The following is a 20,073-nucleotide window of genomic DNA, read 5'->3' as shown; positions in this document are numbered from 1 at the left end:
CTGATTGTCATGATTAAAATCTAGTTTACAACTTCACATTTTACCACAGGAACCTTCAGAAAGGGTCGGGGGCCCCTGAAAAAGGAAGTTCTTATTCACAAATTGCATTCAGGGATCATTTCCTGGGTGGAAAGAAAGGCTTTTGCTCTCATCATTTTCTGTATCCTGGGAGGCTCCCTATACAGGGTAAATATGTAGTTCCCCAGGAAGGGTATTTTTTCCCAGAAGGTGAAGACTATGTACATAATTTTAAAGGAGAGACTTATGTGAGTGGTGGCAAAACCTGGAGACAAAAAGTGGTGGCAGGCGGGGAGCTAGGTGTGCCTTTCCCCCGGGGAGATGTGTAACGAGGACGTGTGCCCTTATTAAGACTAGAGAGACTGTGGCAAGAAGAACTGAATGAAGTTGGGCCAGACGCTGCTTCCCTGCGAAGGGTTGTGTGGATCTTCTGCCGCACCAGGCTCATCCTGTCCATCGTGTGCCTGATGATCACGCAGCTGGCTGGCTTCAGTGGACCAGTAAGTTCTAACCATCCTTTCCGACAGTCTCCAGGGGCCCGGCCACGGCCAGCTCTAACACTCTTATTCTGTTCCAGGGGTTGTGCTCAGCTTTGGGCTAGGTAGCAGTCTTAGAGATGCCTTCAGGACTGTTGAAAGGGGTCGATGGATTTTGGAGTGAATGGTGGCTTGGCAACAGCTGGAAGGATGAAAGGGCAGTGTTGCCAGAGAAGAAATGGAACTGGCTTGATTTCTGGGCGGGGGTAAAATGGAACTGATTCCAGTTCTGCGCAGGACTGTGCTTCTCGGTTGTGTGTTGACATGAAATGATAGTCGGTGCAGGCAGATGTGTCTTGCAGTGCTGTGAGTGGGTGAGAGCACATTATGTGGCCTGGGCTGGTGAGCCAGCGCTGGGGACATGCCGAGTGCCTGGAGGCAGAGTTATCACATGTTTGGCGGGTCCATGGCAAATAAGCCCTGAGAAAACTAGAGGACTGTCGAGGATTTTAGAGTCTGACCTGGAGTCCATTTAAGTTTGACTTATAGTGTAACTGTGTGGCAAGCGTTGGGGTGGCAGCCGTGGTTTTCCCCAGTCTGTACTGATGCAGAGTAGACAAGAGAGCCTTTGACGTTCACTCTGTTTCCTGGGCACCTGTTTCTTACACTTGCTGTGCTGCCTTACACTTGAGACCTTGATTAAATCTATTCTCTACACATTTGCCTTGAGGCATCGGAGCAGTAGTACTGCTTGTACTGTGCGTTTTCCGTGTGTGGGTAAAGCTGGAGGTTCATGGTTTCGGTAAGTATGTGCCTCAGATGCATGGTGATTAGGTAAAACTAATTTGCAGTTTTGTTTTTGTTTTTGTTTTTTTAATGTTTGATGCCTCTTGTTAAAGTTTTGATCTCTTTTCTGAAGCAGAGAACACTACTTTTCTGGTATTGGGTTTCTATATTATTAATAATTGACCAACTAACATACTTTATATAAAAGTTTTAAGTAAGAAGGACCATGTAACTGAAATGTTGTGTTATGTAATTTACCAAAATGGCAAACACTTTCATAGAGCCAGCTTCCCCCAAGAAGAGCTTCTGTCATTGTTTCACTACAGGGCTGGTGGCTGCTCTTACCTCATAGAATTCATTCCTCTGGGTAGCACCCTATGCAGGCTTTCCGAATAAAGTGATCATGGGCTTTCTTGATTCCATTTGGCCAATGCAAGAACTTCATTGACTCCCCTCTAAAAAAAAATTCCATGGATTGTTGGGATTTTTATTTTTATTTTTTGAAAAAAAAGTTACCTATCCATATTCAGCTTGGTGGCTTCACGGTCACTCCCCCTGAACATTCGTATATTCCGTAATCTCTCATTTATGGTGCAGAACACTGGGATACTAACCTCTAGGAAACTGTTCTAGCTGCCAGGGAAAGCTAAGAGCCCTCCTTTCACAGGAAAGCAGCAGCGTGCTTTTTCTTCTCTCTGCCCTTTCAGGGAAGAGCATCTTAAGGCCAGTGTTATTTTATGGGATTCTGTCCTGGAACTGAGAAAGCAATGGACTCATCCATAGTGTCTTATACATTTAAAAGTGTAAATAATACACACTTCCTTTTTTGGAACTCCAATTCTAATATGTTTCTTTTCCATTGGAAATTGAAAAACCAGGCTGGTTTTGAGATTAGTACTAGCAGTGAGTAAACCTCCTCTCTGTGGCCTTAAATCCTTTTGAGGAACATTCGTTTTAGATTTTTGCAAGTTTCCTAATCTGGCACGACTTTCAAACTAGCTTAATCTGTCCTTACAGAAACCTGTATAAGGACAGACTGCCCACATACGGGCTCCCCAAATAAAACGGCATTTTTATTTCTTGTCCCTGCTCGGGTTTCACCGAACCTTGGTAGCCATACACAGAACAAATGAAACACAATCAAGTTGTTGTGCTGTGTTTGTTTTTACCTACTGGCCAGCTGATGCTGACATTTATACACCAAGATGATCCAAGGCTTTGGTGATGCCAGTGGACTAGCGCCATATGTGCAGGGTGCCTGGGGGTCATAATAATATTCACGGAGTACCAGACTCTCTAACAGTATGGTCCTGTGTAGCCACATTGCTACACTTACAGAGATGCTTTGGGGCCTTTTTGGATTAAGACAGTTCTAAAAGACCAGGCCTCACCTGTGATCTGTGTATAAAGAATTAGCATCGCACCTAGATCTGCAAGAGAAGGCCGCCTCCTGCAGTGCTATCTCTTGGTGAATGCTAACTCTGCCCGAGGGCCTTTTGGGGAAAGGACAGTGTAAAACCCTTAGAGAGGTAAGTTTCCTACCCTTCCAACCTCTCTCCACCTGCAGCTTGCTTGGTGCTGTCAGGATCTGGATTTGGGGGGAGTCTCTCTGTAGTGGAACCAGTGACAGAAGCTGTTCTTTAGAATTTTCAGGATGGCTGTATTCTGCGGTCAGAATGAGAGAGTCAAGCTGGGCAGAATCTCTCGCCAAGAGTTCAGGTAAGGTAATGTTTATTCACTGGGAATGCTTTCCACAGCCAGACAGCTATGCTAACAGTCTCAAGTTTTCTTCCAGTTTGTTTAGATTTAAATGATACATTTGTAACTTTTTAAAAACTAAATTTTGGTTGGATTTTTCGTGGAAATCTCTTTTTTCTTTATCCCCTAAAAAATGGTTTGAAATGTCATTGTTATTTAAAAACCCGATGTGTTGGAACTTCTTTAATCTGCTGTTTCCTCTTTTTCCCCCCCCTTTGAAAGTTTCGCATAGTATAAACATTCACTATGTCTTTTACCTTCCCTGCTCCTCCCCTCTGGGAGGCGCTGATGCTATTACCTGGTGCTGAAAAATGGCACTCTAAAGGTATGGGAAGGAAGGAGCCCAAGGCAACCACCTGCTGTCCTTTCAGCCTTCCTTTGGAGACTGCTCCATCAGTGCTGAGGTGTGTGGGAACAGGCGTCACTGCACCGCCATCTTACTGAGTTGCTTCACGTGAGGAAAAGGGGGCTTTGGCCCTGTGACTCAGTTCCACATTTTGGATTGCATACTGGAAAAGAAGCCAATCTTCTTGCTAGTAAACCAGCAACCCGGCTGTATACAGTGGTGACCCAAGCAATGGATATAAATCTAAAAGTCTGAGGGAGGGGAGAGGTGGAATACAGTAGTTCTTGGAATCTGAAGTCTCCTATTTGATCAGGTTATTTCCTGGGACTTGGCAAAAATCTGATTGGTGGGGATCTCCTAGGATCTAGTGGACATCTGGTATTAATTTAATCTCAGGAAAAACAAGAAATTAACCCAGAGAGATTCTGGGTTCTGGAATTCAGCATAGCTACCTCCGGACCGTGGTGTCTGGCCTCCATTTTTGTCTGTCATTCAGCTCTGACTTACAGCTGCAGTCACCTTTGCTATAAGGAACCTGGGTATAGGGGTGGATGGGCTTCACGTTAATTTTTTTCTTCCTTTAGGGTGGGGGATTGGTTTGGCTTTCTTTTGTTGTTGTTTTTTGTTTTATTTTTGTCAATCAAGATTGATTTTTAGATGCAAGGACTTGAAAAGACCCAGAAGGATGCCACCAGTTTTTCCTTGAGGCCTAGGATTTTTTTTTTCTGTCCCGAGCAGAGGTAATTCCTACAGCTTAGTGCACCCGTGGCACCAGCCATTTTGAGCAGAGCACCTCTTTGGGGAGCTTTTCGTTTTGTTTTGTTTTTAATTCTCTTTCCTTAGCAGCAAGGTCTTTTTTCCTAGAGAATCTACTCCATTGCAGAATCATTGCAACCTCAGGAGCCCTCACTGATTGAGTGCTGTCAGCCTGATATACTACTTTGGACTCTGGAAACAGATATGGGTTCTATTCTCTATTTCTACTGTGTGTCGTTAAACAACCGTCGGAGGCCAGATGACCTGTTAGATGGCTAGTCCTGTATAATTTGACTCTGTATGTTTCAATGTATGTTACTGCAATGCTTCACCTGCTGTACAGTGTTTGTGAGATGCTCTTTGAAGATGGTACTTTTATATTTTTTCATTTTCAATAAAAGTACATTCCTTCCCACTTCCTGGTATTTAATACTGTTGCTGAATGTGCCTTGTGTGAGTGTGTGCTCCGGCGTTGCAGGACCTCAGCTGGAGGTGGCACTCGGTGGTTCTTGGGGGCTGGCCGCCTTCCCTCTGCAGGTGGTGTTAGACATATACTGCCTGAGGTAACATGTTTTCATTTTTGGGAGGGAGTTGGGAGTGGGGTGGGCCCATGGGAGGGTCTCTGGAGTTTTGATAGCCTGCTTTGTTTGCTCTCTTCTGTACTATTAAACTGCTGATGTTTATTTTCAGGAATGTTTTGCAAATGCACTTCTCACTCTTCCCCAGTACAACTGTAGGTACACTGTTCCTTTTTATCAAATAAGCACGTTTGAAATGATCCAAAAAAAGGTCTTAATTTCATGTAAAGAAATGTATCCATGTGTGGAGATACTGGAATAAGGTCAAAGTTGTACTTTTGAATGACCATGTGTTTAGAGTTAACTTCAGCTCATTGATAGGTTTATGTTACATTAGAAAGAGTAATGGTTTTGATGGTGTCCTGTAAGGAAGAAAGTTTTCAATTAGACCTAGCCCCTGCAGAATGCCCTGAGGAAATTACTGCAGGCAGCTTGTAATAACTGGGTCCTCCAAAGTTTTGTTTTGCTTGCACACTGGTCCCTGAGTGGAGCTGCCTACTCTTTCTAACTTAACATAAAACTATGGCATTGTGTGTGAGTGCCGTGGAGATGTTGACATTGGTGTGTATCTCTCCCTGTAGGCCTTCATGGTGAAACACCTCTTGGAGTATACCCAGGCAACAGAGTCTAACCTGCAGTACAGCTTGTTGTTAGTCCTGGGCCTCCTTCTGACAGAAATCGTGCGGTCTTGGTCGCTTGCACTGACTTGGGCATTGAATTACCGAACCGGTGTCCGCTTGCGGGGGGCCATCCTAACCATGGCATTTAAGAAGATCCTTAAGTTGAAGAACATTAAAGAGAAATCCCTGGGTGAGGTGAGTGAGGGGTGTTTGCTTCACAGCAGAGGGCAACTTCCTAGCTTGAGGTTTGTTCCTCTAGGGCCCTGCCTCCTGAGATGAATGAACCATGTCCTTGCAGGGCTCCCTCACTACTCTTTGTATCTTACAGCTCATCAACATTTGCTCCAATGATGGGCAGAGGATGTTTGAGGCAGCAGCCGTTGGCAGCCTGCTGGCTGGAGGACCCGTTGTTGCCATCTTAGGCATGATTTATAATGTAATTATTCTGGGACCAACAGGCTTCCTGGGATCAGCTGTTTTTATCCTCTTTTACCCAGCAATGGTGAGTAAGCCTCCCAGCTGAATCTTGGCAGTTTCTCCTTAGGAAATGAGTTACTTCCATTGGGTTATAGTAGGCATTGCTGAGGTGTCACATCTCTGATTGGAAATTTCCTCAAAGCAGATTAAATCTAGAGCTAGATAGCGCTTGCTCCGTTGGGACAGAATTTTGACTTGAGAGGAGGTAAGGTGTCACTTGCATGAAAAAGAGTCTGAATGAGAAGGCCAGCCAGTGAGCCCTGTCTCACTTGACGTAGGAGTGTTTGAGTCACTGCGCTGGAGTTGGTGCTAAGTGATAGGGCCCTCCTGCCTCCCCTTTGGAAACACGCAGTATCTGTGGTCACTATTGAGAATAGATACTTACTTGTCTTCATTGCCTTACAAAGAGATAAGAATTCAGTAATGTTTTATTACAGTTCAATAGGTCACTTTTATTAAAGACAGTACAGCTACATAACATCCTAGGAAACAGGATTATGTGCTCATTTTATTGAGAATGACCTTCAGCAGATTAGGTAGTTTTCAAGTTTGAATGAGCTTTAATTTGGTGTGGCATCGCTTTTCCTTTCAGATGTTTGCATCACGGCTCACAGCATATTTCAGGAGAAAATGCGTGGCTGCCACGGATGAACGTGTCCAGAAGATGAATGAAGTTCTTACCTACATTAAATTTATTAAAATGTATGCCTGGGTCAAAGCATTTTCTCAAAGTGTTCAAAGTGAGTTTAAAGATTTCGTATGTGTATGTGATAGAAGGACTTTGGATTCTTTGGGTCTTATTCACACACTTGGCTTTCTGAACACATTACATACTAGGACTAGTGTCTAGTATATCGTAGGACATAATATCATAGAATCTTTGTGTTCAAAAGGGATCTTAGAGGTTTGAACCCATAACCTCATCTCACTGATGAGGAAATTGAGACCTGGGAAAATGGATTTTTCCCAGTTAATACACAGCTAGTTAGGAATAATTCAGTTTCAAAGTCCCCTGTGTATATTCTCATTCTGCCCATGATTTCCCAGCCTGGTCATGAGGCTTTGAGGTAAGCTGGGAGTCAGGATGGCTGGATGCTGGTCCTAGCTCTGTCAAATATGTAAGTGCCAATAAAGCTAGGAGAAAGAGCACAGATGGGGCATTCAGAAAGATCTCCACACGAGTTGAACCAGTGTGCCTTAAAACAGATGAAATTGAAGCAGGAGATACTTAAAACCAAATGCATAGATACTTAATTTAAATAAAAGAGATGAGGCTATTGGACCATAACCTCATTAGTAGCTGAGTCCAATGCTGTAAAACAGTCAATACATTATAGGTGGAGTAGAAATACAGTGTTCAGGTCGGGCGCCAGTGGCGCACACCTGTAATCCCAGCACTTCGGGAGGCTGAGGGAGGAGGATCACCTGAGGTCAGGAGTTAAAGACCAGCCCGGCCAATATGGTGAAACCCCATCTGTACTAAAAATACAAAAATTAGCTGGGTGTGGTGGCATGTTCCTGTAATTCCAGCTACTTGGGAGACAGAGACAGGAGAATGAATCGCTTGAACCCAGGAGGCAGAGGTTGCAGTGAGCTGAGATCAAGCCATTGCACTCCAGCCTGGGTGTTGCAGTGAGACTCTGTCTCAAAAAAAAAAAAAAAGAAAAAGAAAAAGTGTTCAGAGCAAGGCAGCTGTTTTCCTTTCATTGAGTAACCTTCAGGAACATGATGTCCAGTTCTGGAATCTGCATTTGATTTATGAGGGCTGTTAAGCTAAGAAGCATCCAGAGGAGGTGACCACTCAAGAGGTGCCCCCCAGTGGATGGGGCTGCCTTGTTAAACAGTGAGTTTGTTTCTACTGGAGTGGAACAAATGGTTTCTGAATGGACAGCTGCCAGCAGGTTGATGGGAGGATGGCTGCCAGTGGTCCTTCTGGCTCTCTGATTCTATAGTTTTATGGTCTTTTTTCTCTGATTCCCCTCATCCATCAGCCCCTGACTGGTATCTTTACCTGTAGGTATTAATTTGAAAAGAGTGTTCTTACTCATTATAGACATGGCCAAGGTGTATAATAAATGTTAAAGTAAGGAGTTCAGTGTTTTTATGTGACTTACAAACTAGCTGTGAAGATAGTTCCCCAATGCCTTAGGCAGTGGTAACACCTTTAAGGTCAGTGCATAGCCTCTTAGAAGAATTAAGTATTTGCCAGGTGTGGTGTTGCATGCCTGTAATCCCAGCACTTTGCGGGGCTGAGGCGGGTGGATCACCTGAGATCAGGAGTTCAAGAGCAGCCTGGCCAACATGACAAAACCCCTTCTCTACTGAAAATACAAAAATTAGCCAGGCGTGATGGCACAGCCTGTAATCCCAGCTACCCAAGAGGCCAAGGCAGGAGGATCAGTTGAACCCGGGAGGCAGAGGTTGCAGTGAGCTGAGATCACACCACTGCACTCAAACCTGGGCAACAGAGTGAGACTCCATCTTAAAAAAAAAAAAAAAAAAAAAAAAGTATTGTTCGGGTGAGGTGGCTTATGCCTTTAGTCTCGACGCTTTGGAAGGAGAGACAGGATCACTAGAGCCCAGGAGTTCGAGACCAGCCTGGGCAGCGTAGTGAAACCTCATCTCTACAAAAAATAAAACTTAACTGGGCATGGTAGTGCACATCTGTGGTCCCAGCTACTTGGGAAGCTAAGGTGGAAGGATTACTTGAGCCATGGAGGTTGAGGTTTCAGTGAGCCATGATTGTGCCACTGCACTCCAGCCTGAGCAACAGAGTGAGACCTCGTCTGAAAAAAAAAAAGTATCTTATTGTTCTGCTTCCTGCTCCATGGTCTTCAGTGCTGTATGGTTGCTTTGCTAATAAGGGGGTTGATTTTGCAAATATTTAGGAAAAATCATTCTGCCTATAGAAATTATATTTCACCTATCTTCCAGTTGTCGTTACTGCATTTTTGTATGGAAGCTTCTATGCCACTGCCAACATACAGCAGGCACTCTACGAAATCTTAGTTACCTCCCCACCGCCTTTCTTTTTTTTTCCTTTTGAAACAAAGTCTGGCTTTGTCACCCAGACTGGAATACAGTGGTGCAATCTTGGCACACTGCAACCTCCACCTCCCGGGTTCAAGCGATTCTCTGGCCTCAGCCTCCCAAGTAGCTGGGATCACAGGCGTGTACTAACACACCCAGCTAATTTTTGTATTTTTAGCGGGACGGGGTTTCGCCATGTTGGCCAGGACGGTCTCGAACTCCTGACCTCAGGTGATTCCCCCTGCTTTGGCCTCCCAAAGTGCTGGGATTATAGGCGTGAGCCACCACGCCCGACCTCTTAGTCCCTTTTTAATTCTCCAGTGTCATTGTGTTGTCTTTCGTATTAATTCCTTAGGCAAAAATTATTACAGATACAATTAATGTGTTCATTCTTTCTAAACCTAAGAAACTGACAAGAAAAATCAGAAAAAGGTATCATAGAAGATGATCATTGTGTTCATGTATAGTGATTGCTTTCTGTTAGATTCATTCCTGTCACTTGATCCATTTCAAACCTCAGCCTTTTATACCAGCTGTAGTGGTAAAGTTGATAGTCATAAGTGTTGAAGAGTGGCTGGAGACCTATGGAGTCTTGTTTGGAGGTGGAGGAACAACATCCCTAGGCTGCTTTTAACTTGCTTTGAAATTGGCTTGCTTTTTCATAGAAATCCGTGAGGAGGAGCGTCGGATATTGGAAAAAGCCGGGTACTTCCAGAGCATCACTGTGGGTGTGGCTCCCATTGTGGTGGTGATCGCCAGCGTAGTGACCTTCTCTGTTCATATGACCTTGGGCTTCGATCTGACAGCAGCACAGGTCAGGCAACCCTCAGGGATGGGGAACATTTTAGAAATACCACATTTGCTGGAGGCTGAGGCAGGAAAATCGCTTGAACCCAGGAAGCAGAGGTTATGATGAACCGAGATTGCGCCACTGCACTCCAGCATGGATGACAGAGCGAGACTCCATCTCAAAAAAAAAAAAAAATACCGCCTATGGAGATGATGCTCTGATCTTCTTCTTACTGGACCTGGAGGTTTCCCCAAGAATTAGTAGATATTTTTTCATTCATGGGATTAAGCTGAGAAGCAGAAGAGTGGGGAGCCGGCCCTTATGCACAAATAGTGTATGAGTTGTTTTTAGTCAACCTAAATTTGAGTTTAATTCTGAAATTACAGATCATCCTGTGCTTCATATTTACTGGCAATTTCAATTGAAGGTCTCAAAAACTCTACTTAAAAAAAAATGTGGCCGGGCATGGTGGCTCACACCTGTAATCCCAGCACTTTGGGAGGCCAAGGCAGGCGGGTCACTTGAGGTCAGGAGTTTGAGACCAGCCTGGCAAACATGGTGAAACCCCATCTCTACTAAAAATGCAAAAAATTAGCCAGGCGTGGTGGTGAGCGCCTGTAGTCCCAGCTACTCGGGAGGCTGAGGCAGGAGAATTGCTTGAACCTGGGAGGTGGAAGTTGCAGTGAGCCGAGATTGTGTCACTGCACTCCAGCCTGGGCGACAAAGCGAGACTCCGTCTCAAAAAAAAAAAAAAAAAAAGGGTAATTGACTTGTAATAACATCTGACAGCCAAGCTGCAGCCTTCCTAGCACCTGAGAGGAAATTGATGGTGTCAGGTTACTTTAGTTGCATAGCATAATTAGGCACAGTTTCTTCTCTTCTCCTATTTTCAGGCTTTCACGGTGGTGACAGTCTTCAATTCCATGACTTTTGCTTTGAAAGTAACACCATTTTCAGTAAAGTCCCTCTCAGAAGCCTCGGTGGCTGTTGACAGATTTAAGGTAAGTGGCTCCTTTCCCTGCCCCAGTGTCAGGAGCCCTCCCCACACAACTAACTGCTGGCTCTGTTCAAGGGGCCGCACAGGCTGGCCTCACTGGATTTAAGCTTGGCTTTGGCCTTTTGGCAAGTCGGTAAGAAAAATGGGGCAGTGGAGGAGACTGAATTGAGGGACGAGACTTACCACCTTTTTAAATTAATGTGAATTTTTACCTTTTGTGGATGTCCATGAGCTGAGCTCCCAGGATTGCAGAGTTCCCCTTTAGAGCTAGCCCCTTCCACCTAGTCCTGACATGGATGTGTCGCAACTCACTGGGCCTTGAAGTGGCTTAAACCTAGAAGACCAGCACTGTGGGGCATCTTCCCCTTGATCTTTGTTACTGTCACTTTGATTGGTTGACACGCTGAATCCTTTTTCTTTTTCCTGCCCTGTGGTTGCTACTCACGATGCAGGGAAAGCAGTGACATGGAAATAGTTGTAAAACTAGATCATGTTGAGAAGTGCAGTTAAGTAAGTATCAGCTTCTTTTTTTGCAGGTGGTTAGTTGATCATACCTTGGCTGTGTTCCTTGTTCCTTCAGGATAATACACATACATGATATGAAAAGGAGTATATTTGGGAGGGTGGAGAGAAATAGATATTTGACAGTGGTTAATACTAAACAAAAAAAAGGGGACGCCATGTGGGCTGGAATTCTTTGACATTGTCACTGCATAGATTAGCTCCTATGTCTCTGCTTGTGTTTATTGGCTGGTGAGAGGAATACGAAAGCAATTTTGGTGATGTGAAGGCTTGAAGCTCACACGTTTGAGGAATGGATATAATCATCTTGGAGGTTCAGGAGAAAACAAATTGGATTTTCTTCTTAAGAAATGTGGAAACTCAGTTCCTGGGATTTGTTTATATTCTACTTGTTTACAGTTGACCAGGTGACTTTTATTTGGTCAAGAAAGCCAGTCCTGGCCAGGCATGGTGGCTCGCGCCTGTAATCCTAGCTCTTTGGGAGGCTGAGGCAGGTGGATCACTTGAGCCCAGGAGTTCAAGACCAGCCTGGGCAACACAGCAAGACCCCGTCTCTACAAAAAAATAAAAAAATAGCCAGGCGCAGTGGCATGCACCCATAGTCCTAGCTACTCGGGAGGCTGAGGTGGGAAGATTGCTTGAGCCCAGGAGGTTGAGGCTGCAGTGAGCTATGATCATGGCACTGCACTCCAGCCTGGACAACAGAGTGAAACTCTTACCTTTTTTTTAAAAAAAAAAAAAAAAGAAGAAAGAAAAAGGAAGGAAGGGAGGGAGGGGAGAGAGAGAAGGAAGGAAGGAGAGGGAGAGCGAGGGGGAGGGGGAGAGGGAGGGGAAGAAAGCTAGTCTTCGAATGTGCCCCTCCCCGACCCCAGCGTGGCCACTTAGAAAACCAAGAGCCAGAGTCTATGAAAAAAAATGGCCTAATGGGACTCTGAGCTTTATTTTGCTGAATCCGCAATAACCAGTCGTGGATGAAAGGCAAATGTTTGACCATAAGTTCTCCCTGCTGTTCATTTCTATATTCTTGTTAGTGAATGGATTTGGTAGCACTTTGAATAAAGTAAGGGCCTATAGTGTAGGTTGGTCCTCCCCTTGTTTTTCGAGGACTCTCATCTCCTGCTTAGTAATGAGGACTTGGATTAGCAGGTGGCTTTCACATCATAGGTCCCTCCTCTCTCCAGGAAGCTTCAGAGTTAATAATAGAAGCAGCACCACCCACAGCTCTATTTGATGCCCCATGAGACTTTAGACCCCTGCTATTTTATTCCTCTTGGCGGTCTCAGTCTCTTTTTTTCCTTCTTATTCTTTTTTTAATTAGATGCTTGGCACAAGATAGCAAGTATTTATGGCCAGGCTTGATGGCTAACACCTATAATCCCAGCACTTTGGGAGGCTGAGGTGGGTGGATCACTTGAGGTCAGGAGTTCAAGACCAGCGTGGCCAACACGGTAAAACCCCATCTCTACTAAAAATCCGAAAAATTAGCCAGGCGTGGTGGCGTGCGCCTGTAGTCCCAGCTGCTCAGTAGGCTGAGGCAGGAGAATCACTTGAACCTGGGAGGTGGGGGTTGCCATGAGCCGAGATGACGCCACTGCACTCCAGCCTGGGCAACACAGAGAGACTCTGTCTCAGGAAAAAAAAAAAAAAAAAGAAGATAACAAGTATTTATTACTTAATTCCTCCCCAACTCTAAGCCGGTTCTTTCTTCTTCTTATCTTCAGATGTTTATTAATTAGAATTACGTTGACTTTATGAGGGTTGGAGGGCTGTTTTTTAGGTGTAAGGCAACTGTTTATTATGTTTCTGAGTACATTAAAGGAAGTCTGCCACAATTGGGGGCCCATCTAAGGCAGCCTTTTGAAAACAACAAAACTGTTCCTGGGATTGTATCTCCCCAAAAGCATCTGCCCTCCCATCATTTTTAGAAGATGGAATATAGAATAACAAGGATGGGACTTGCTTCTTTGATTCATTTTACAGACCTTGAAACTCATTAATGATGTTACAGAGCCCTGCTTTTCACCCTGTGTCTTGTTTTACATCATTTTCTTTCTTTCTTTTTAAAATTGGAGTTGGAGATCTGATAGATTGGCAAGTATAGTGTTTTCTCTATTTCACCTACCCTGCAAGTGCATCTTGCAGGAGAACTTGTTGCTTCCTGTTGGGTAGTACGCATAAAGAATAGGAAAAGAGATATAAAATTTATTTATGTAACCTGTAATTTATAGATTTGATGACCTGTAGAAAGGCAGTGCGAAGCTGCACTGATTGTCACCAGTGGAATAGGGTGGCTTGTTCTAGCAAATACAGACACAGGACGCCCAGTGAAATACTGCATGGAATATACTTATACTGAAAAATTATTATTGTTTTTCTGGAATCTAAATTTGACTGGGGCCGGGCATGGTGGCTCATGCCTGTAATCCTAGCACTTTGGGAGGCTGAGTGGGTGGATCACTTGAGGCCAGGAGTTCGAGACCAGCCTGGCCAACTTGGTGAAACCCCATCTCTACTAAAAATACAAAAATTAGCTGGGCGTGGTGGTGGGTACCTGTAATCCCAGCTACTCGGGAGGGCTGAGACAGGAGAATGGCATGAATCTGGGAGGCAGAGGTTGCAGTGAGCCGAGATTGCACCCCTGCACTCCAGCCTGGGTGACAGAGTGAGACCCTGTCTCAAAAAAATAATTAATTAATTTAATTGGGCATCTTATATTTATCTGGCAACCCTGTGAGTAGTCCCCTCTTCTGCTCTCAACAGATTCATTCTGATTTGATTCTTCTAGTGAATAAATAGTGTTTTCATGGTCAGTGTCCTATGATAAAGTTGAGGCTTATGGTTTATAGGTTTATATGGTTATAGGTTTACGTTATATCTAAGATTCTGTTGTTCTGACAGGTGCAAATTCAAGTAGATACAAGTTCAAGTATGGGGAGGCCCTTGTCTGCCTCTTAGCACATCAGGACAGAGTGACCTGAAGCCAAAACTCTCCTGGTAGGAGGGGGAGGGTAAGGTTGCGGGGAGTAGGAAGGAAACATGGGGCTGGAGCTGTGAAAAACCAGTAGGTACTGGCATGTTACTTAATAGTTCATTGAGGCCTAAAAGACCTTTGTCCTTTGAATAACTCTTTAGGGGAGAGAAATGATGGAAATTCTGTTGTCATGTGGTTTTACTCTGTGAAGGTGATCAAAATGTTTGGCATGTTACTCTTAGCTCAGTCTCTCAGGCAGGCTTTGAACAAATGAAACCAGCAGCCGTTTCAGCAAGCAGGGGCTACACCTAAGGTTATTCAAGAGTGAAGATTATCTCAGAAGTTTAGAATCATGACACTGCGGGGAAGACAGGGTCAGGGATGAATGGGAGATGGGGGCTTAAGGGAGAGCTTAGAAGTTTAGAATCCAAGAGAGAAAGGGTTTGTTCTTGGGGAGAGGGATTATGTATGATATTTTATAGCACCTGCAAAATTTAAGATAGCTGCGGGGTTCTCAGTAATTAAGCAGAGTCCTGACCCTAAAAGCTATCTTTTCTCTAAAGATTTTGTAATGTTTAAAAATTTTTAAAATTAAGATAAATGTTTTAAATCATACTGTGAATCCAACTGGTATAGCAATCTGTAGAGAAGATCACTGGCTTAAGACAATTGTTAGAAGTGAATTCGAAGTCTTATGGGAACATCCTGGGCTGCGATATATTATGATCAGTGTTTTACATCTTAATTTCAGAAACATTTCCCTCTTCAAGAATTCATTCTTCAGCCGGGTGCAGTGGCTCACACCTGTAATCCCAGCACTTCGGGAGGCTGAGGCAGGCAGATCACTTGAGTCCAGGAGCTCAAGACCAGCCTGGCCAACATGGCGAAACCCCATCTCTACAAAAAAATACAAAAATTAGCCGTCATGGTGGCGCATGCCTGTAATTTCAGCTACTTGGGAGGCTGAGGCATGAGAATCTCTTGAACCTGGGAGGTGGAGGTTGCAGTGAGTCGAGATTGTGCCACTGCACTCCTGTCTGGGCAACAGAGCAAGACTCCGTCTCAAAAAAAAAAAAAAAAAAAATTGTTTCTTTTAATGTAACTCAGGGGTCTCTGGGAATGAGTGGGAGGAAAGTGTCTTGTTCTCTTCCCAAGGGATGTTTCTCAGGGAGATACCCTTCACTTCCATGCAAGCCCGTTCATTTGGTTGTTAAACTCTCAAGTTCCAAGGCAAGGCTTTGAAGACATGAGAGTTTCTTGGCAAGAAGATGTTCTCTGTGGTAGATGAAACTTTTAGATACTGTTTTCTGACGGTAGCAATGTAAGCCTGTGACAGTCTGTACTCCTAGATACGTGCAGCGCTGTGAGTGTGGGAAGTGGGCAGGCTTTGGGATTCTGCAGGAGGGGTCTGGAAGGAAAACACATAGTGAGCATCTGTACTGGAGATCAGCATGCCCTTTGCTTTTCCTACCTGCTTTTTACTACTCCTTAGAACAAGGGGCTACATGCCAGTCAGTTAAATGTCATTAGGTCCGCGTTAGGCTGGCTGAGGGGGAGAGGCAGTTTAGCATGTAATTTGTCATGTAGAATACTGGGTCATTGACAAGGCCCCTGGACCTCTTGAGGTTGCCCCACACTCCCGTGACCCCTTGATGGGCCTGAGACTGGCTGCACTAATGAGCTACCTTTTGCCCTTCAGCTTCCTTCCACTGTATAGCCTGATGTGTTTTGCTACGTGAGTGTGCGCCCTAGGCTTGTCTCCCTGGTCTTGATCCAGTGTCTCATCTTTGCACCTCTCTCACAACTCCTATCAGAGTTTGTTTCTAATGGAAGAGGTTCACATGATAAAGAACAAACCAGCCAGTCCTCACATCAAGATAGAGATGAAAAATGCCACCTTGGCATGGGACTCCTCCCACTCCAGTATCCAGAACTCGCCCAAGCTGACCCCCAAAATGAAAAAAGACAAGAGGGCTTCCAGGGGCAAGAAAGAGAAGGTGAGGCAGCTGCAGCGCACTGAGCATCAGGCGGTGCTGGCAGAGCAGAAAGGCCACCTCCTCCTGGACAGTGACGAGCGGCCCAGTCCTGAGGAGGAAGAAGGCAAGCACATCCACCTGGGCCACCTGCGCTTACAGAGGACGCTGCACAGCATCGACCTGGAGATCCAAGAGGTAAGCGGCCCGCCCCCTGCCTCCCCACCCGCACCCCGCCACCCCGTGCTGATCTGCCACCAATAGGCGGCTGCTGTTCCTTTTTACAAAGTGCTTTGTGGCTAGGAGTGATTTTGAACTAAAGAGCAAATTAGACCAGCTCTAACTCTAAAAAAAACCAATTAAGCATTTTGCAGCAGAATTGAATAACAACTGATCTTATGAGGTGATAGTTTTATAAGCAAGGAAATGAAACATTCAAGAGGATTTTCCAGGATTTTCCCCTAAAGAGGATTCAGTTTTAGTTGTATGTGAGCTGTGACAACTATTTCTGATTGTTACCACTCTGTGAGGGTCCTTGTGCAGGAGGCTGTGCATCATACCTGGCGCGTCATAGGTAGTCTCAGGGCTACTGTGACAACAATCGTGTTGTAATTATTTATTCTTAATATAAGTTAAGGATTGTTACAGTAGATGATGTCACAGCCCAGGTAGCATAAGATTAGTCTCAGAGGGCCTCCTATAGGGAATGGTGGAACAGAGATGCCAGGTTCAAGGATTTTAAAATATAGACTATGTATTTCGGAACCAGCACCATGTTCACAGGTCTGTGTCATTAGAGGGCCCCAGATATGTGTGTATTCATTCATTCAACAGCCATTTTATGAGTATCAAATTCCATGCCAGATGCTGTGGTAGGGCTGGGCATAGAGCTACAAAAACCCAAACAGACAAAAATCCCGTCCTTCGTGGAGTTTACATTCTAGCAGGCACAGACAGGTCGTGAGCAAATAAAATATATTACATATCAGATGGTGATAAGGGCTATGACAGAAGGGGACAGAGGCTGGGCATGGTGGCTCATGCCTGTAATCCCAGCACTTTGGGAGGTCAAGGTGGGCAGATCGCTTCAGCCCAGGAGTTCAAGACCAGCCTGGCCAACATGTTGAAACCCTGTCTCTACAAAAAATAGAAAAATTAGCCGGCTGTACGCCTATAGTCCCAGCTACCTGGGAGGCTGAGGCAGGAGAATTGCTTGAGCCCAGGAGGTGTAGGTTACAGTGAGCTGAGATCGTGACAGAGTGAGAGACTCAGTGAGACTCAGAGTGAGTCTCAAAAAAAAAAAAAAAAAAAAAAAAAAATGGTGGGCAGGGAGAGAGTGTGCTGGGGCAGGGAGCAGGTGTGGTTACGACTTGAATAGCTGCCTGAGGGAAGGCGTCATTTAAAAAGTAGTATTTGGGCAAAGATCAAAGGAGATGAGGGAGAGAGCTACCTGGGTATGGGATGGGTGGGTAAGAACATTCCAGGCCAAAGGAACAGAAACACAGAGACCGCAAGTGGTGAGTGTGCCTGTTATTGGAGTGGAATGAGCGTGGGAGAGAGTAGTGGATGCCAAGGGCAGAGGTGGTGCCTGCCAGAGCCTCTGGTGAGACTTCGACTTTACTCCAAGTGGGAAGAGGAGCCTTTGGAGGATTCACAGCAGAATGACATGATCAGACTTATGTATGAAGAGGATCATTCTGGTTGCTGCAGGGGGAGACAAGGAAGCAAGGAGAACAGTCAAGGCTCTGTTACCACAGTAACCAGGAGAAAGATGAGGATGTCTTAGATCAAGGTTGCTGGTGGGAGGTGGTAAGAAATGTTTGTCCATGTAACTGGAAGTAGGGAGGAGGAGGTTTGAATGCAGTGTTTATCAAAATCAGCAACTGACCAGAGGCATGGTAAGCCGATCCAGAACTAGACTGAGAAGAGAACAAAAAGCTTCCAGCTTTTGAAAACTATGAGCAAGAAGGGAAGACAGTCTTTAGCGACACCACTTGAAACTATTAGTGTCATTGAAGGGCATGCAAGTCAGTTTTTTTACGTCAGTTAACTCTTTTTTTTTTTTTTGAGATGGAGTCTGCCTCTGTCGCCCAGGCTAGAGTGCAGTAGCATGATCTCGCCTCACTGCAACCTCTGCCTCCCGGGTTTAAGTGATTCTCCTGCCTCAGCCTCCCGAGTAGCTGGGATTGTAGGCATGTGCCACTGTGCCTGGTTAATTTTTGTATTTTTAGTAGAGACAGGGTTTCACCATGTTGGCCAGGCTTGTCTCGAACTCCTGACCTCAGGTAGTCCACCTGCCTCAACCTTTCAAAGTGCAGGGATTACAGGCGTGAGCCACTGCACCTGGCCTTACTTCAATTAACGCCTAACAGGCTTTTTATTTAGTAACTATTAGCTTGATTATTGAGGCAGCTCTAATACATTGCTAATCAGCTCTATTAGAAAATGATTCCACACGTGCAGCTAAAATGTATTCTTTTACTTTGTACGTTGACCCTCATTCTGCCCTTCAGAGCCCACAGACACATGGGAGACCTTTAGCCATTTGAAGAGAAATCCCTTAATTCTCCCTGGGCCTTCTTTTTAGGGAAGGGAAGGGGAGGTGATGTTTGCCAAGTGTCTTCTGTGCACCAGGCATTTTTCTCATTTTTGGTGTCTCATTTAGTCTTCATTTAGTCATCAGAATAGCATTTTTCTCACGTAAACCTAACTGGCCTGAGCAGAGGTTGATCCTGTAAGTTGACCTCCTTGTTGCCACCAGGCAGTAAACCATTCAGTACTCCTGGACCACGTCAAAAACTATTTGTTCAACTATCAGACACTGTACTTAGTTTTACAAGGATACTGCCTTTCCTCAAGGTGCTCAGAGTCCAAAGAAGGAGACAGACACAGTATTAGGTTAAGTCACGGGGCCTAGATCACACAGTTAGCAAGTGCTGGTGAAATTGGGATTCAGATAAAGACCCATCTGCCTCCAGAATCCATGCTCCGTCCATACCACCACTCTCCCTTCCTTCCTGGGGATGCTTGAACCAGCACAGGGCTGTAAACAAGTGACCCTTTTGAAGTCATCTGTCTGTCCCTTGAAAACTTTCAACGCGACTTTGAGAACTCGGTGTCTTGCCTAAGGATACTCATTTAGTCATAGACTTGGTTTTCTACTTTTGTGTGGGATTGATGATATAAATAGTCCTCAGATTTTTGGAAATGTTTTGCAGAAAAATGGAAGCAACAGTGTCCATGGTTTTTATTGAAAATACACGATGTATACACCTTAGAGAAAAATCATAATAAAATGATTTTTTAAGAGTCCTGCCCTCTCTTCTGGAAAACAACAAAAACAAGTAAATAAAGAATATGGGTGGCCAGGTGCGGTGGCTCATGCCTGTAATCCCAGCACTTTGGGAGGCCAAGGCGGGCGGATCATTTGAGGCCAGGAGTTTGAGACCAGCCTGGCCCGGAATGCGAGAATGATGGTGGGCTACCGGAATGTGAGAATGATGGTGGGATACTGGAGTGGGTGGCGTGTTTACTTTCCCCAAAGGGCTTCCATTCCTGTTATCTCAGGTGTCTCCGCAGAAACCCATGAGATAGGCAGCTAATGAGTGAGAAAACAGGTAAGTGGCCTGCTGAGTTATCAGGGTGACAGTTTTATATGCGTAGACTACAGTTAATGTGTTTTTTCCTCAAGTCCTTCGAGATGAGTGGTTAGTAGTATCTCAATGACCCTCCTCTCTGTGTACCTTGTCCAGGGGAAACTGGTTGGAATCTGCGGCAGTGTAGGAAGTGGAAAAACCTCTCTCATTTCAGCCATTTTAGGCCAGGTAAGATTTTTGTTATTGTCCTTTTCTGCTTCTTTGTCTGATTCGCAAGAGTCTCAGGAAAAAATGAACAAATTTCCTGAAGAGAGTCAGGAAAGGTGGAAACAAATGAACCCTCAGCCTGCATTGTACTCCCCCAATTCCCCCCAGTTCC

The 20,073-nt window shown here is 44.9% G+C and overlaps 1 protein-coding gene across 12 annotated transcripts in view; it reads left to right on the top strand.

Annotated features, from left to right (window-relative positions):
- ABCC5 (ATP binding cassette subfamily C member 5) overlaps positions 1 to 20,073 on the top strand; it is a 95,281-nt gene that overhangs the window by 29,521 nt on the left and 45,687 nt on the right. For 8 of the 12 annotated variants that reach the window (XR_013413379.1, XM_077990587.1, XM_077990586.1 and 5 more), the window contains 8 exon segments: positions 371 to 518; positions 5,300 to 5,533; positions 5,667 to 5,840; positions 6,408 to 6,555; positions 9,511 to 9,659; positions 10,529 to 10,636; positions 15,940 to 16,296; positions 19,851 to 19,922. Coding sequence is in view for 11 of the 12 variants with exons in the window: in XM_077990587.1 (XP_077846713.1) it covers positions 371 to 518; positions 5,300 to 5,533; positions 5,667 to 5,840; positions 6,408 to 6,555; positions 9,511 to 9,659; positions 10,529 to 10,636; positions 15,940 to 16,296; positions 19,851 to 19,922 (1,390 nt within the window). In the remaining variant the exon portion in view is untranslated. 12 annotated transcript variants of the gene reach the window in all.

The sequence above is a fragment of the Macaca mulatta genome, chromosome 2 (genome assembly GCF_049350105.2).
Source record: "Macaca mulatta isolate MMU2019108-1 chromosome 2, T2T-MMU8v2.0, whole genome shotgun sequence".
NCBI lineage: Eukaryota > Metazoa > Chordata > Mammalia > Primates > Cercopithecidae > Macaca > Macaca mulatta.
Note: the sequence above shows the minus strand (reverse complement) of the source record. Positions and strands in the feature narration are given on the sequence as shown.